The sequence below is a fragment of the Melanerpes formicivorus genome, unplaced genomic scaffold (genome assembly GCF_026170545.1).
Source record: "Melanerpes formicivorus ecotype bairdi unplaced genomic scaffold, bMelFor1.0.p_v2 SCAF_12, whole genome shotgun sequence".
Lineage (NCBI taxonomy): Eukaryota > Metazoa > Chordata > Aves > Piciformes > Picidae > Melanerpes > Melanerpes formicivorus.
The window spans coordinates 20335749-20353262 of NW_027142364.1; the positions used below are offsets into that span (position 1 = coordinate 20335749).

Below are 17514 nucleotides of genomic sequence, written 5' to 3' on the forward strand. Positions count from 1 at the left end.
ATGCCTTCTGAACCTCTCCCACTGGCCAGATTAACCTTCTCAAGCCCTTGGATGCTTGCAGTGAGGCTTTTGTAGGTACAGAGACCACAAGACTGCTGAACAGGCCTAGCATCAGTTGCTTAAGACTGCAAAGGCAAGATTAGCAAGAAATCTGAACCATCACACAAGCACAGCTCATGAGTTTAGTTCATTCTCCTGTTTTATTCACAACTCTATGAATCCCTGTGCTTTAAGGAGATAATTAGATTCCTTAACCTAATTTTCAGCACAGTTTAGTAAAAGCACCCATAAAGAAAATTATTAACATAACTTAAAAACAATGAGAGATCAGCAAATACTTTGTGATCCATGCTTCTCTAGAGCAGTTACAAGTAGATGGGTTAGCAGGCAGGGAAGAAATCCCATGGTGCCTTCACGTGGACAACAAAAGTAGGGTGGCAGTGCATGGATGTGATCCCATTTGGGTTTCCTGGCTGTTAAACTGGAAGCTTTAGGAGCAGCATACATAGCTGTAAGACGTATCTTTAAAATACAGAAAGTAATGTGTACCCAAGAATAAAAGACATATCAGCACCTGACACTGAAAAAATGAGAGCTAGAGAAACACTGATTAATGCAAAAGCCTAGAAATGACAAAATAAACCAAGTCAGCTGGGAGCATCAGGGCTGTCAGAATCAATTTTTCTGCCAGGCCTCAAGGGCAACATCTGAAAGAAACCCAAAAATGCCAAGAGGACATCTGAGTCTTTTGGAGTTTCTTGATCTCAGACTCATTGTTGACTCTAGCAGGACAACTGTGGAAGGCAGGGACTGTGGACTTCAGTCTGAGTGCAGTGCTTGGTGGCACCTGGCTAGCGCTTCACAAAGGCATGGGAGAAATGCCCTGGGAAAGTTAGCCAAGGCACTCCAGTATCAGAAAAAGTGACTCCCCACACAGCTGTTCAGCAGGGTAGGACTCTTACTGATGGGTTGAAAAACAGGGGTAGGAAATAGAATACACATTAATGCAGAGATCTCAGACATTATGATGATATTCTTACTATGATAGCTAAGATTTAGAAGTTGCTCTTTTTTAACATCTCACTACACACCTCAGGTAATCAGTCACTTCCAAAGGGGGACAGCGTAGTGAACTCTTAGCACTTTGAAAACCACATAACTTTCTTTCTCAGAAGCTGCATCAATCCACTACACCTTCCACTTCCACAGGCAGAGTCTCAGAAAGACATCACATGTGCTTCACCAGTCTAGAAAAACAAAGATGACTTTGGGCCCTACAGCAGCTCCCACGGACTGCAAGTCTCACAAGCCTTCTGCACGACATCAGCAACATTTGTGTCCTGAGTGTAGACCTGCTTTTAATGTAGTAACTTCACTAGCCCCAGTCTGGTCACCAGTGCTCCCCTTTCACAGCCTCAGCCAGTTTTAAAATGCTCCACCACCTGTTATTGCTTTGGATTAAAAACACAACTGACAAACACATTGTACAATAAAGTTTATTAGCTGTTCTCCTCTTTCTAACAAGTGGAATGGATAGTGCCGAAAATTCTTTACAAACCAAAGCTAATTTGGCTGTGTGACTGCCCCGTGACTGCCACTAAGTACATTCCTCTTACAATCAATCAGGTTCAAACAAGCAATGGCAGGCACCAAATAACTGGGGAACAGGGGGAATCTCGTTACTGAAAGTAGTTCCATGATTGGGTACAAGAGATTTGTAACATTCAGCACAGAAAGTTGTGCATCGCCGCTGGAAGATCTCGCACCTCTGCAATCCGAGGTGGACTGGTACAGGAAAATGAAGTGTATTGGTGACACTGAATTCTCCCTTTGGTTAAGACATGCAGATTACAAAGGGGGGGGAGGCAGAGACAGACACCTGAAATCCTGTAGAAAAGAGGAGAACCTGCCTGTGATTTTTTAACCGTAGCTAATATTCCCTGGACTTTACGCCCAGCCACCATAGCCCATTCGACTTCTCACGAACAAGGAAGGTAAATTCTAATCTGTATTTTTATTCAAAACAACAACAAACAAACAAACAAACAAAAAAAAAAAGCTAGGAGTAGGTGGTAAAAGAAAAATATATATTTTTTTTATATATATATATATATTTATACGTGTGCGCAACTATGTAAAGAAAATAATTCCCATAGTTACAGAGTTTAGTTAAAGAAAGTTTAATATATATATATTATAACAAAATAGGCAGTTATTGTGGGTAAAATAGCCATTAAAATCTGACCCCTAAGAACACACACACACATTTTCAGGCTACGAAGCATCTCCTCTCACTGCCCTGAAGACCACCTCTCTGCAGCCGCTCTCCGTATCACCGCCAAGGGGAATTTGGCATTCCTCTGAGAAAGTTTCCTAGCACCTAAAGGGATTTTTTTTGTTGGTTTTTTTCTTTTTTTAGGCTCAAAAAGTCTTGATGACCATTATCTATAAACAATTTCTGTAAGACACCATAAACAGTGCTTCAAGGAGGAAGATTAAAAACGTTACAGATCTTTGTCCCTAGCAAATTTTTTTTTGTTTTCATTGGCAAAAAGAAAAACAAAACCCAAAGGAAGAAAGCAATATGAAGAGAGTTTGTAAGAACATCCCTACGGAACTGTGGAAATGAATATCCCTGGAGCAGCAGCAATGGGAGTTCGTGATGATGCTAACTCAAAACTGGACAAGTTTCCCCTCTAACTGCCTGGAAAGAAAACCCAAGGAGTACTGTGAGGCTGGAATTCAGCTCAGAACATCAAACCTGAACTCGATTGCCCTGCCCAAACCATGCTATTAAAAGTTAAGCGTGCAAAGTTATTCTAATGATTTACAACTTCCTCAAGTACAACTTCTCTTCTCAACTGTTATGAAACTTTAAAAGAATGTCTATAAAGCTTTGTTGAAAAAAAAAAAAAACCCAAATCTTTGAAAGTTACTCTCCCTTAAACATTAAGGAATTTTTACCAAGCAATTCCCTCCCACCCCCACCCCAAACTAAGAGCTGGCCAGGCCATTCCGCTGGCGTGTTTGAAAAATGGCAAACCAACAACACACAGGAATACAAATCATTTCAACTAAGAGAGATATCAAATGTGAAGCATTATGGGATCTGCAGAACGTGATGGTTAGGGTATGAACCACGCTGGAAAGAACTAGAGGCAGGCTCCACTGGAAGGGCTTAAGAGTCGTCAGATGTAGTAGGTGATGTCAGTTAGAAAATGAAAAAGAAAAAGCTGGTTTCATAATTTTTCCTTTGCTGGAACCCAGATGTAAGGCCCAGACTGTTCCTCTATGATCTGTTTCACTTGGTTGTAGATTTCTTCCAGTGTGTCTCCTTGGACAATAGCTGCAAAACATAATGTGGCAATCAGCAATCACCCTCCCTAGCTCCGTAAGGAAGCCAAGCTGTTCCAAGCCAAGCTGTTCTTTTCTCTCAGGGCGGCAAGAGGCTTTTAGACTGCTGTAGGAACGGACACACACAGATCTCTGGTTTCTGTGCTGGAATGAAGCACATTGTTGATGGTACTACAGGACACACACAGCACCATCTCTCCTGCTCAGAGGCATGGGGTGAGGAAGTGGGTTTCACTGCACCACAAGTACAAACATACGACTGAGAGGGCTCCTTTCATTTTGCTTTTCCTTACATGTTAGAGTTTGCCTGAATCATTGTGGTCTCCAGTATTCTTTTTGGTACAACTTCCATGTGTGTTTCCAGCACAAGGCAAGACTGAGTACAGGGCTTTGTCCCCAGCCTGAGAAAAGCTTGGAGTAACACAGACTGGTGAACTCAGCCAGATCCTGAAACCTCACAGCAGTTCTGGCTGACCCTGGGATTTCTACCTGCTAGCACTGCCATTTGCTTTGCTCTAAAAGAGGAGGAAGTTTGTTGGCCAGCCAGTAGATTTGAGTTTCATAGACCATAGTCTTTTTTGTGGAGCTAAAAGTGCCACTTCTCCAAGGCTAGAATATAATCAGGAATGAGTTGACATATCTGCTCTGACACAAAGTATAGTTTGAGTTGTCCTAACCACACTTCAGTCTGAATAAAGCAGTCTCAATGTGAGATAGCAACTGATTTTAAGTTGGAATCACCCTCTCAGTGTCAATAGTCCAAGAAACAAAGTCTAGCATGAAATATAATTGAAGAAGCAGGCCAGGCTCTCTCTTTTGTACATTAATACATTACTGCTGCTTCTGAGCTTTGCTTCCACGCAAACTGCTTCCTTTGAAACCCATTCATCAATCCCACCTCTAAAAAAATATTTCTCCCTCCCTGCAGCTCATTGTCACACTGCCTATGGGAGGAGACTGCTCAATTATTAAAGGGCAGGTACAATTCTTTCCAGTTCTATTTAACCCCATCTCTTCCAAAGATCCATGCCCTCAAAGCAGAAGATGGATGAGCTCTCCATGTGCTTCAGTGCAAAGTTTAAGTCTGTTTAAACTTAACATGTTGATGAAGTTGATCTCAGTTACCTGATGTGGTGTGGTTATTTTTTAACAGGTTAGAGCATGCTCATACAATCAGTTTTATCACCTAACTCCTATTGGTGGCAGCCTCCAAACTAATAAAATCTGAAATGTCTTCAAGTATCTCAGATTCAGAAAAAGATTTCCAGCCTGAATGGATTATCAAGGACAAAAGTGAGATCTTCCTTTGTCAACAAATCTTATGCTTCTATGAAGAAACATGAGCCCTAGAGTGCTTTGAAAGGCCCACATGTTCCTGAAACACCTTGAACTACAGCCTTTGAGTTCCTATAAAAGTGTCCTACAACATATCCTGAGGCAGCTCTAGGAGAAGACCAGTTACTGACTCGGTCTTTAATTGATATGTATTCAAATAAAACATTTGTCTCCTGAAAAAACAAACCTGTCACATTTGTAAATAATTCAGTAAGGGGCTCTCTAACAGAAGAGCTTGCAGCAGATGTTGAGACCCCCATAACTTTCTGGGTGCAGACAGACAGAGAGCTACAGGAAGAGCAAGAGAGCTAAATGCAGTATTTGGATAAACCAACAACTGCAAGGCAGGGAAGGAGACAAAAAAGGATGGATTCAAGCTGTCCATTGTGTGGATAGCCAACAACGTAGAGAACAAGGTAGCACAGAGTGGGGCAGGGAAACCACTGGCTCCTCTAACTTCCTCTCATTGTGAAGCCAGCAGCCCCTTCCTGTGTCTCTGCACAGGTGGAGCAGCCTGCTGCGTTCACAGCTCTGCCCACTGAGTGGAAGGCGGCACTGGGCAAAGGGATTGTGTCACAGCAAGGAGGTGAATGTGGTAGTGAATGCTAAAACACTGCAAAAGAGAACACAAGAGGAAGGAAAGGAGTGAGTGTCTAAGACAGGAACAGGCAAAGCTCATTCCTGATCCCCTAGAGATCCTGACTTGATCAGGCTCCTACTGCAAGCTACAACACAGACAGCACAGTCTGAGAGTTCTTGCAACCTATCCCTTGCTATTATAGTTAGTTGATATGCCAAGTATCATAATGCTGCAGTGCCCAATTTCCAGAGGCTTAATTAATTACTATCAATTCTTTACTTCCTGAGTTAAAAAATAAATAAATAATAAAGCATTTAAGAATTCTTTACATGGAGTTTTGCTAGGCAATTTTAGCTCTGCCAATAAACAGCCTTAAAGAAGTATATCAACACAGAAAACATTTGCAACACCTAGGCAGATGGTAGAAAGTCTCCTTTTTCCAAACCTAAACAGAGCTCCCAGCAAATTGTGTCTATATTGAATTAACTGAGCACACTGAGCTCAGTGTAGAGGCACTAAGATGGCTCTTTGCCTCAAGAAGATCAGTTAGAAAACACAGTTTAACCTTATTTCAGCAGTGAGGCAATTACTGGTTTAGAGCAAGCAACACAGTTTCAACTCTGACAATGGAAGAGGCCCAAGCAAAACACACCTGTGAAGTGTTCAGTAAATTCTTGCTCCAGTTTCATTGCTCTCTCAAAGGTCTTCCTGGTTTGCTCTTCTGTTAAGCGTTTATTCATCTCCCTGAAATTGATAACACCATACATTCAAAAACGACTTCCAAATGCTTCCAAGTCTTTTGAAATAAGGTTTTTGACTGTGGTCTGAGTATTAACCCTAATAAAAGGCAGCTCCCTAAATGATACACCTCGGAAAAGACTCCAGTGGGAATGAGCTGTTCTGATACTGTGTTGTACCTTGTCTAAGAGTCCCTAAAAAAAGTAAACTCAGAAAATTAAACATTGTTTCAAATGCAAATACAGCAATTGTCTTCACAGAACTTGCAGCTGGCTTTTCAAATACAATGACAGCTTCAAACAAGGCAGCCTGAGGCACTCTGCTTTTACTCACATGATATTTTCCACTGTTTTCGGTTTAATGAAAATGGAGATGGGATACAGCTGGGCAATCTGCAACCTTTTGATGGCATTACCAGAAACATCAAGAATGCAATGTTTACCCTAAAAAGTGAGAGAGAAGGGAAGATGGCACTGAGCAAAGTTGAACTCACAGGTATGCACAGCATAATAGCTTACAAATGTCTCCACTGAAGGCAGCAACACCAGAGCACTCGCATCGACGACTTCATGATTTCACCGCTTAGCACAAGGTCCCACCTTGCTCTTCTTCTGAGATCGTGCACCATTTGAGATGTTCCTGACCCTTCTGCCTACCTTTCTCCATCAGAGATGGTAGCCCAATCAATAATACAGAATCACAGAACGTTAGGGGTTGGAAGGGGCCTCCATAGATCATCCAGCCCAACCCCCTGCCAGAGCAGGATCACCTCGAGTAGGTAACAGAGGAACTCATCCAGGTGGGTTTGGAATGTCTCCACAGAAGGAGACTCCACGACCTCTCTGGACAGCCTGTTCCAGTGTCATGTCACCCTCACAGTGAAAAAGTTTTCCCTCCACTCCAGCCTGCACCCATTGCCCCTTGTCCTGTCACTGGGCATCCCTGGCTCCGTCCTCCTGACACTGCCCTTCACATCTTTACAAACATGAATGAGGTCACCAGTCAGGCTCCTCTGTCCCAAGCTGAAGAGCCCCAGCTCCCTCAGCCTTCCCTCAGCAGGGAGATGTTCCACTCCTTTTGGCAACTTTGCAGCTCTGCACTGGGCTCTGTCAAGCAGTGCCCTGTATCATCCAGTGGGACAACTGTGCTTCGATCACACCCCAAAATTACTTTTAAAATTATTATTCATTTAGTACTGAGAGGATCCCTCAGGAGGGTGGCCATAGGAGTAACTTGGTATGCCACCACCTTAGAAAGGGATGGGGGGGAGAGGAACAGAAAAACCACTGCCACCTGACTGAAATACTGTGAGCCAGGACACAAACTCCAAAGCATCTTAAACCCAAAGGTCAATCCTGTCGTAAAACACACCTCTTGAACTCCTGGGAGATCATTCCTGGGGGGCCCACTGAAGAGCAAGGAAGTGACTGCGGTCTGAAATGACTGCTATGTTCCTGCATCCTGGCAGAACTGATCACCAAGCTCATTTCTTTGTGATCTCTTGCACAACAAAGCCACAGAATTTTATTTCAGGAATTCTTGAAGAGAATAGAACTGTTCCCACAGGAACAACACAAATCTACTTGCTTTCAACTGATAATCCAGTGAATGGGTCTGGAGGATGACTGGTACCATTGAGGGAAGGTTTGTATGTTCTTGCAGAACTGCATGTGCTAACATCTTTCAAATGGTTTCTTTTTCTATGTGACAAATCCTCTGGGAATTGATAACTCAGAGCATTAGCTGGTCCAATTTCATTTCTTGGGATAAGAGACTTAGTATTTGCTGTGTTTGGCCCAGCAACTTATGCCAGGTACCAAAGGATCTTGGGGAGAGAGTGGAGAACTAGAATGGCAGCACAGTAACTGTGCTGGACTTTATAGCATACAACAGGGACAGTTTATTTCAAATCACAAATGAAAGTGCATTAAGAGTGGCCTCAGACACAGAGCTCTGCAAGTTACTTGTGATTCCAAAGAAAAGAGGATATGAAAAGTCCTTTTGAGTGAGGAGTTGGAAGACAAGGCAAAGAAGCACAAGTCCTTCCCTATGCAATTATTATCTTTGCATCCAGGGAAGGTGTTCTGCTCTTTCACAGTCTATTCAGACAATATTTTACATACTTGTCTTAGTTCCTTGCTCTCACTGCATCTGACTGAGAAACACAGCACAGCACTCTGTACTTTTCATAGTAACACCAAAAAAGCATCTTCAGCTGTGTCTGGTACAGGTAAGGAAATGAGAGGGATAAGGATCAGCTGGAAGCATAGGCAAATGAACACAAGTTAAAGCTCCTGCAAAAACACTGCTTTTGGGGCAGAGGCAGTCACTTCTGTTGAGTCTTTCCCTAAATTCACCACAGAAAACATGGAAATTGTCCTTTGTATCCAAGCAATAAGACCCACTGAAAAGACTCATCTCTTGAAGTGAAACAGAGGGGAGCACAAGAAGGGAGTAGCCCCAGATGGACCAGTTTGCAGCCCTGTCACAATTCTGAAGCCAGGTTCTGAAGGACAGACCATTGTTTCCCAGAACAATAACGTTAGCTGGAACTGAAAAACTGCTGCATCTGCCCCAAGTCCCATGGTGCCTGCACAAGAGATTTCACAGCATGGAAACATCTGGCAGTACTTTGTTCTTCCTGTCAGTTTATAGAAGATTCACAATCGTTTGGTGGCTTACCAATCCCACTAGATGGACAGAGGAACACAGGCAATTTCAAGTCTAGGATGGAACTGAAGCATTACATCTATGACTAGGTTAAGTAACTGCTGACAAGTTCATACTGTTTAAGCTGTTCACTAGTTCCATAATTTAAACACATATTCTAGTTTCACAACTTTGTTCAGCCTCCCATAAAAGTGCTATGAGGAGAGGCTGAGAGAGTTGGGGTTGTTCAGTTTGGAGAAGAGAAGGCTCTGAGGAGACCTTATTGTGGCCTTCTGAAGGGGGCCAATAAGAAAGCTGGTGAAGGACTTTTTAGGATGTCAGGTGGTGATAGGACTGGGGAAAATGGCCCCAAGCTAGAGGAGAGGAGATTTAGATTAGATGTCAGGAATAAGTTCTTCCCCATGAGGGTGGTGAGACACTGGAACAGGTTACCCAGGGAGGTAGTGGAAGTCATCCCTGGATGTTTCTAAGGCCAGGCTGGATGTGGCTCTGGGCAACCTGTTCTAGTGGAAAGCATCCCTGCCCATGGCAGGGGGGTTGGAACTGGATGATCTTCGAGGTCCCTTCCAACCCTGACAATTCTGTGGTATTTAAACAATTTTGTAATTACCTTTATTTTCTGTACTTTTCTTCCTATATACCACCAGGTCAGGTTCTATTCCATAGGGCAGGAAAGACAGCAGAAAAAGCCTTCTGCACACAAACCACAGAATCTCACCATGTTTGCTCTGGTTTTCATTCCAGCAAATTAAATTGCTGGAAATAAAAATACTCAGCCATTTGGCCAGAATGCTCTAACACTGTTTTCCAGAGGACTAATTATATTTCCATGTCAAGTAGGTTAATCATTATCACTTACCCACTGCATGGCCAGGCTCAAAGTGATTACTCTTGTGAGTTCCAGTCTAGAAAATAGCTGTTTCTGCTCTCATACAGATCAGGTAACATTGTCTACTATAAGTGCATCATTTGAAAGCAGTAAAACACCACCAACTTAGCCTGGAGAAGAGGAGGCTCAGGGGAGACCTTATTGCTGTCTACAGATACCTGAAAGGAAGTTGTAGCCAGGTGGGGGTTGGTCTCTTCTCCCAGGCAACCAGCACCAGAACAAGTGGACACAGTCTCAAGCTGTGCCAGGGGAGGTTTAGGCTGAATGCTAGGAAGAAGTTCTTCACAGAAAGAGTGATTTGCCATTGGAATATGCTGCCCAGGGAGGTGGTGGAGTCACCATCACTGGAGGTGTTTAAGAAGAGACTGGATGGGGTGCTTGGTGCCATGGTTTAGTTGTCAGGAGGTGTTAGGTAATAGGTTGGACTTGATGACCTCTGAGGTCTTTTCCAACCTTGTTGATTCTGTGATTTGCAAAGAATTTTCACCAAAACTGTCATTAAAGCAAGCATCTCCCTCTATGAAACAAGCCTTCCTTCTTCCTTTTTCAGAGAGCTCAAGTAAACTTTTGTTTGACTTCAGAAGCATTTAGTGGTTTGGGGTTCTTTTTGCAACAAACAGTTCAGGATAAACCCAGTGAGGTCAGTCTTCAAAATGTAGTGATAGTTATGTACAAAAACCTTCCCAAAATTGAGTTTCCTACATCTATTCTTCCTTTCTTTTGTCAGCTAAACCCACAAAGGACACAAAAAATAACATTTGTGTGAGTTTTCTTCTGCACAGGTCTGTACCAAGCAGATCATCACATTAACCAGCTCTACCACCACTCTTCTTAATTAGTTGATGATCTGTGTATGTGAGCTAGGCTAATAAGGCTGTAATTCCAATCATTTCTTTTCCATTCTCTTTTTAGGAGAAAACACAAACTACAGTTGCTCTTTACCCATAATTTAATCATTGTTCCAAAGCTTCATTGTTTCCCTAAATGCATTTGTGACAATGCACTTTGAGTTTTGCACAAATTCCTTTCAAAGTCCTCGTGGCTGCTTGCCATTCTCCTCTCCCCCCAGCACAACGGGAGAATGCCCTCAGCAGACAAAAGCACCTGGCACTGCTTTACCTTTTCTGCTACTTCTCGCACCGACTGGACGCTTGTTCCATATAGATGGTTGTTGTACTGGCCAGCTTCAATGAATTTGTGATCCTGAATATCCTTCTCCATTTGCTCTCGAGAAGTGACAAAGTGGTAATCACGCCCATCCACCTCATAATCTCGTTTTGGTCTAGTAGTATCTTGAAATACAAACCAGGAACTTGTAAAGCAAACTGAAACCCAGGAACTTCTTTTCCTACGATATCCAAAACTAGTCTCCCAGTTCTACTGCACCATTTTCTGACAAGTAAGACAAGTCTATAAAGTTTAGAGGATATATTAAACTTGAACTCAGCATACAGAAGATGTCTGTTAAGAAAACATGCTGGTGTAACACAGCATTTTCCCTACAATGCAGAAGTGAGGGAAAAGTAACACACAAAAAGTCTCTGGGTTGAGGTAAGTTAAGAGTTTCCTGAACAAACAGATAAAAATAATACCTTAACCTATTTGCAGAAAAGGCACAGCAGAAAGCAGCAACATGAAAAAGCAAGCAAGCTAAAATCCCAAGCCAGGGATCTGCTCCCCCAGCCCTCCCTGTCCTGCTGCCATTTCAGCAGAAGAGCCAACACCCCAAACCCCAGAACCCAAAAGCAGCAACCGGATCAAGAAGCCTCTCATCTTACAATCTCAACTTCAAGCCCCATAATACTTTGCTCCAGCCAGCACTTTGATTTTGAAGCTGGCAGAAGGCAGAATGATTCTGAATTAGAGCAGCAAATTTGAATTCAACCTACAACAGAAAATTCTGAGAGAAAAAAAGTTACTTCAGAATTGCTTTGATATTGACTGAGACTTACGTGGAACACACGAGCCAAATTTGTCTGGAAATTCTGAGATGAGATCATCATTTATTCTGTCTTTCATGGGTCCCAAAACAATCACAGGTCGAGTGTAACTGACTGTAGAATGTAAAGGAAGAAGATCAGTTACACTTCAGTAAAGCAACCTTTGTCACATGGTAAAGATCTTAATACCTAAAAGAATATGTACTTGAACACGTTGAAGAACGTAAGTCAATTAATACTGTAGTTATAATAAGATGTTATATCTTCACTGCCAAATCACTATCCTGGCTGACTGAAAGCGAACAGTATGACATCTTTGGAAAGAAATAAACTGATCTTTTCAGACAGTAACATCCTTCATTCTAATGCAGAAAGCCAAAAGGGGAAGTTTGACAATCTTTTCATTCCGTGATGTACCTAAGCAGCAGTAGAGTTTGTGAAATTCTGCTTCTGTGTTGGGAGAAGCTGCTTCATTTCCCCCAAGACCACTATGAAATACTCATGTAAGAAAAGACTCCTCCTAGCAACTGCCATTTCATGCAAGAATATAACTTTTTTTCTGGGAAAATAAACCAAACCAAATCATTTGGCAACTGCTAACCAAACTAATCAGATAAGAAACCCGTACAGAAAATGGGAGGCTGCAATAACTGAGAGACATTTCAACTACAGTTTAGTAAAATCCCCAAATGATCTCTTGCCACACTTTTTGCTGTGGCAGGAAAAGAGAAGTTCAGCAGTGAGAATGCTAAAGCAATACAAAACAGAAGAAAACTACACTTTCTGAGGTTCACACTGATGCAACTGTTAAGCATTTCATATTTTCCTTCTGCAGTGCAAACCACGCATGATAATTTTCAGGAGTACATCTTTGCACTACAAAATTCAGCAACAGTGTTTAACAATTTATGCTTCTATGCTTTATTCACTTGAATGATGCCAAGAAAATCATGGAAACTGTATTTCTTTTAAAAGGAGTGAGATCTACAAACCTTCTTGTTGATTGACTGGTTCATATGACAGGACATACTCCTCTTGGCCACCTAAAATGTAAATGCAAAGACACAGGGATGAATTTTTTCCTGAGCCAACATATTTAAATGGAGTCATTAAATGAACTACAATAATGCAGCCATTCCTCAGTAATAAGCATTACAATGGTACTGATGGAGGACACTTTTGAAGAGCCACGAACTATAAAAGTCACAGAGAGAAGCCAAATAAAATGTTAAAGCATAAGGCACATACAGCATAAGCAATCTCCTGTTTTATCTTAGCATGTCAAACTGACATCAAGCACAAGAAGAGTTTTAAAGCCTTACTGAAATGCTCTTACACGTTTCCCTGAATGAAATGCATGCATGCTGTCATTCACTGCTAGTGGCAATGCCACCTTCATCATGAATATTCTCCCTACTTGGATGCCAGCATTTACAAGAACATTTTTCTATATTTATAGAGAGCTGACAACCATGTGTGTCAAGGTGTGCACACCTTCCTTTCACTTGATCATAAAGTGGCATTTACATGAGCAGCTTCAACCAGTCTGATTTTTCTTCAGATTGTACACACTAAATAACTCTTCTTAAGTGAATTCATAAAGATGAAATTGAAAACAAAGAATGCTTTGTATTGTTCTCAGGTGCAGAAAGCACATCAGCAGTGAATGAAACTAAGGTAACTGAATTTTGACCTTTGACAGCTGCAGGCTTCTTAAGCATTAGTGAAAGCATCTGAAATATACCTCAGTTGCCATCTCTCTAAAAGATGATTTCTAGTCTAACAGAAGTCTCTGTGACTGCAGAGAATTGGTAATTCTGAAGACATGAGCTCAAATTATATGACATCAGTGTGTGAACTTGGGGTAAAATACAGTCCATCAATAACTCATTTGGCTCATTTTGGAACGTTCTTTGGAGTTCATAAGCCATACTCACAATAAGCAAAGGAACACAGCAATTTATACCACAGCTGCATAGAAACAGATGGCCAGTGAAGGATTTGATAAATTCATGTATTGCTCCTACACATCTATCTTCTATTTCATAGCAAATACTACTGATCCAAAATTTACACTTTCATTGAGGGAAATGTTTCTCTTATTTGGGATCAATTTTGCATTTAAACTGTGCCACAGCAATACCTGAATGAACACTTTAATATTTCAAAGTTATTGCAAGTGAGGAATACCTTAAGACAGACATGAAACCATGCAACCTGCAGATTTTAACATACAAAAAAAGGTACTCATGCAATGGATTGTAGAAGGACAGTATATACTTTCAGGCCCTTTTTAAGCTAGGGAGAGGAATAAGGAATAACCAGCTATCAAGTTATCTATGAAGGACCAAGCTCATATATATTTAGATGCTTCTTTGGAGGAGTCACATTGCTAAAAGACCAAAAATGAGTTAAGCCAACTACTAAAGACATAATAAGAAGTAAAAAGCATCCCCTGATTGAGGGCAAAAAGTATATATTGTCACTGCTTTGAAATACTTTGGAAGAATGGATATTAATAGAATGAACCTTTTGAACAACCGTACTCATCTGTAATCAAGATAACTTTCATATTAGACAGCAGCAAGAGGAAATCAAAAGAATACATTTCAATAAAGAGCGCTCGGAGTTACACATGCGGATCAGCAAATCCATCGCATCCAGAATAAAACCAGGGCTTGCCAAGTGAAAATGGAATTCAAAAGCTAGCTAGTAGTAAAGAGCTTTAAACCAAAATAAAGGGAAACTGAGAAAAGCCTTGAAGGGGAAGGGAGGGAGAGGAAAGGAAAGCAGCACGCTCAGGAGGGGACAGTCATGGTTAGTTTTAGTGACACGGCATTAAAAGTGGTTAAAGTTCCTAAGGTTGTCAAAGGCAATTTCCATACATGCTCAGTTTGGTGTTATTCTCAGGGAACACAAATGCCTCCCCCAGTGGCTTTCTTTTCAGTTACAGACTGCAATTTTAGCATCTTATATTTATGTATAAATGCTCTCCTTAAGTATAGTCATCTGGAAGAAAAACTGTGGATCATAATCACCCCTGAGAATACCTACAGCTTACAAACAAATCTATCTTTTAATGAACCACTTTCCTTATTCCCCTGCCATTTATGTTTCTGAAGTGCCTATTAAATAGGTAGCAGGCACCCAGAAGCTGACCAGTGAACCACTCTGTCACACTGCATGACTTTTGCTACTCATTTTTCTCACATTCATCTTCAAATCCTTAACTCCTCCAACTTCCTGGTCTGCTCTACCCTAGGTTTCAGGTCCACACCATGCACTTTACTGAGGAGTTTTTGGAAATGACCAGCAGGATTGAAGTTCTGGCCCTGGGTTTAAGACACTTTAAAGCACTGTAGAGTAGCTTCATGAACAGTATTACTTGCTGTGGACATGTAGTACTGCTGTAACTTGGGTAATGAGAAATAGTACTGTAGTCTGGACTAGAGACTGGATGGGGTGCTTGGTGCCATGGTTTAGTTGATTAGATAGTGTTGGATGATAGGTTGGACTTGATGATCTCAAGGGTCTCTTCCAACCTGGTTAATTCTATTCTATTCTAGTGAAAAAGCTAAGTCAGTTCAGTATTTAAAAGATATGATATCTTCAGTGAGAAAGAATGTGCAGGTGTGCCTAGCATGCTACACACTAACCACCCACACTTGGCAAAATAGATAAATGAAAGCTTAAAGCAAGGGTAAATACATGTTTGCTTATCTTTACTTTCATTAGAAGTATTATTAATAATATTATAAATATTAAATCTGAGTATCAGCTGTGAAAACCTTTAGATAGTTACTGCACCATTTAACAGATCAGCCACCCTTCCAGTATTAAGCTCAGTTACACACAATTACACTTGTCAGCATCAAATCTACATTTCACTTTTAATACATCCAGCTAGCTTGCATAATTTAAAAAAGCAGGAATAGATTCAAATTAAGCTGAGCTAAAAAAATCATAATTGCAGTAAAAATACCCCTAAAGGAGGACTGCAACCGTTCTCTCAGGTTTAAAAAAGACAAGACAGACAGGACACAATTTGCAGTACTCACCAGACACATGAATATGGATTTCACCTGAAGGTGACTGGGATGTTCTATTTAGCATGTAAATACCCAGAAAAGATAGACAAACAAAACCGAAGGAAGAGCTACTAAACAAAGATTCTAATGAACAAAGAACTTAAAAACACTTACGGTAACTACTTTCACTATCGCTGGCATTAGAGGTTACATGCTCTGAAATTGCAACACAATGGGAAACAAAATAAGGAACAGACACTAAATGGCATGAGTCCAAAAGAAAGCAAATTGACACAAAGTAATCCAGATGAAAGACAATACTGATATCAAAATGCTGAAATCAATACATACTGCATATAAAAGTTTTAAGGTACTTCTCATAGCTCTCAGGATCAAGCTTAAATTTCATATGAAAGGAATTGGTGTTAATAAAAAGAAAAACATTAAATAGCACATCAGAATAGGATTACAGAAAGCACACTAATTCATAGCTCACATGTAACCCTGCACCTGCAGATTTTCACTTCAAGGTAGAATGGATTTTGTTGTGCAAGGACTATGAGGATAAACATTTCGTATTCCTTGTATTAAAAGCCTTGTAACAGAAAATCTTTCCTGCAGTGTAGTCCAGTGTAGCATAGCACACTCAATAATTCCTATGGTATGTTCAAGAGTTTACTCGAAGTGCAATGCAGAATTAAGGTCCTGCCACCCTCTCCATACTAAATGCATTAGGTTTTCAAGAGCTCCCAACTTTTGTTCTGGACTGTCTATATTAATTCCATGCCTTCTGAACAGTAATCAAAATAATTCAGTAGCTGCGAGAAGTTTATATTTACTTGCTTGTTTATGATAAAAAAACTACTGCAGTTGAAGGCTTTCAGGTATCCATCTATTGCTACCTGAAAAATTCTACAGATCTCATTAACTTTGATATCGTTGAACTTCAATTGTGAAAGTTTTCACGCCACCCAGTGAGTGTCTTCATGTAATGAAAACTCAACATTCACAGATTAAGGCTGCACAAAGAGTTTATGCTTGACCTAGACAAATTAAATGCAACTAAGGTGAAATTATGTACCTAACTGTGTGCATGTGAGAACACATGTTGTTGCCATGATCAGCCTTTAGAAAACATTACATTCACTGCAGTTCCTCCTCTACAAGACTAAAGAGAAGGAAGCAAGGGGACTCTAGACATAAGAATACAGTTGTGAAGCAAGTATGCTTATGGGGATTAATTAACACCAAAAAGGGTTAGTCAACATATATATATACATATATATATAATATTTTTGGGTAAAATAAACCAATATCTTGAAACCACAAATCTCTGGCTAGACTGAGCTCCTTCACTTTATTCCTGTGCAAGAAAAACAGATAAATACTTCCTAATATTTGTGAGTAGCAACAGTTTGGGTCCGATTCCATTTAATTTTCTTGCCTTGGAAAAAGAAAATCCATGTTGGTATGGAAGAGGCACACAGTGATGTTTAAAAGCCTCGTGGTAGAACAGGAAAGGGAGACATTGTCAGCTTAGAATAAAAGTGACATTTGGTACATTTAGGCAAAATTGGTAACGATGCAAAGCCTAAAATGTCAGCAAGGCCAGCAGTCTTGCAGAGCCCAAGTAACACAGCTTGCATTAAGCATGATTAAGGCAGTTCCAAAGCATCCAGCTGTGGTGAAAATCACACTAGGAGTCATTTGTTTTCATAAAAGAATCACCTGGTGACATTTCTGGACCAGATTAAAATAGGTATGATTATAAGGTCAGAAAGGCTGCTCATGATCTTCTGCTCTAAGTCATAAGGCCACAGAAGTTGCAGAAGTCTTCTGCTCTAGACCAGGCATTTCCTTGAAACTGTCCATTTCAGAGATGGAAAATGAATATTATAGCTACTAGAATCATTTCATAACTGAGGCCAAATTATGCCCTGGGAAGAAACGTTTTTAATGGCCTTTAGCCACATATATTCA

General features: G+C 40.8%; 1 protein-coding gene across 18 annotated transcripts in view; it reads right to left on the minus strand.

Annotated features, from left to right (window-relative positions):
- Positions 1 to 1482: 1482 nt before the first annotated feature.
- Positions 1483 to 17514, minus strand: part of DLG1 (discs large MAGUK scaffold protein 1) — a 161957-nt gene continuing 145925 nt past the window's right edge. For 13 of the 18 annotated variants that reach the window (XM_068145595.1, XM_068145592.1, XM_068145591.1 and 10 more), the window contains 7 exons: positions 15709 to 15750; positions 12499 to 12549; positions 11519 to 11620; positions 10686 to 10858; positions 6341 to 6450; positions 5922 to 6013; positions 1483 to 3346 (listed from right to left, as the gene is read on the minus strand). In XM_068145595.1, the coding sequence (XP_068001696.1) occupies positions 3240 to 3346; positions 5922 to 6013; positions 6341 to 6450; positions 10686 to 10858; positions 11519 to 11620; positions 12499 to 12549; positions 15709 to 15750 (677 nt within the window). In that variant the 3' untranslated portion in view covers positions 1483 to 3239. Of the gene's footprint in view, positions 3347 to 5921; positions 6014 to 6340; positions 6451 to 10685; positions 10859 to 11518; positions 11621 to 12498; positions 12550 to 14035; positions 14072 to 15708; positions 15751 to 17514 lie in introns of all 18 variants that reach the window. The other 5 variants (XM_068145601.1, XM_068145602.1, XM_068145604.1 and 2 more) reach the window with 3 other exon arrangements.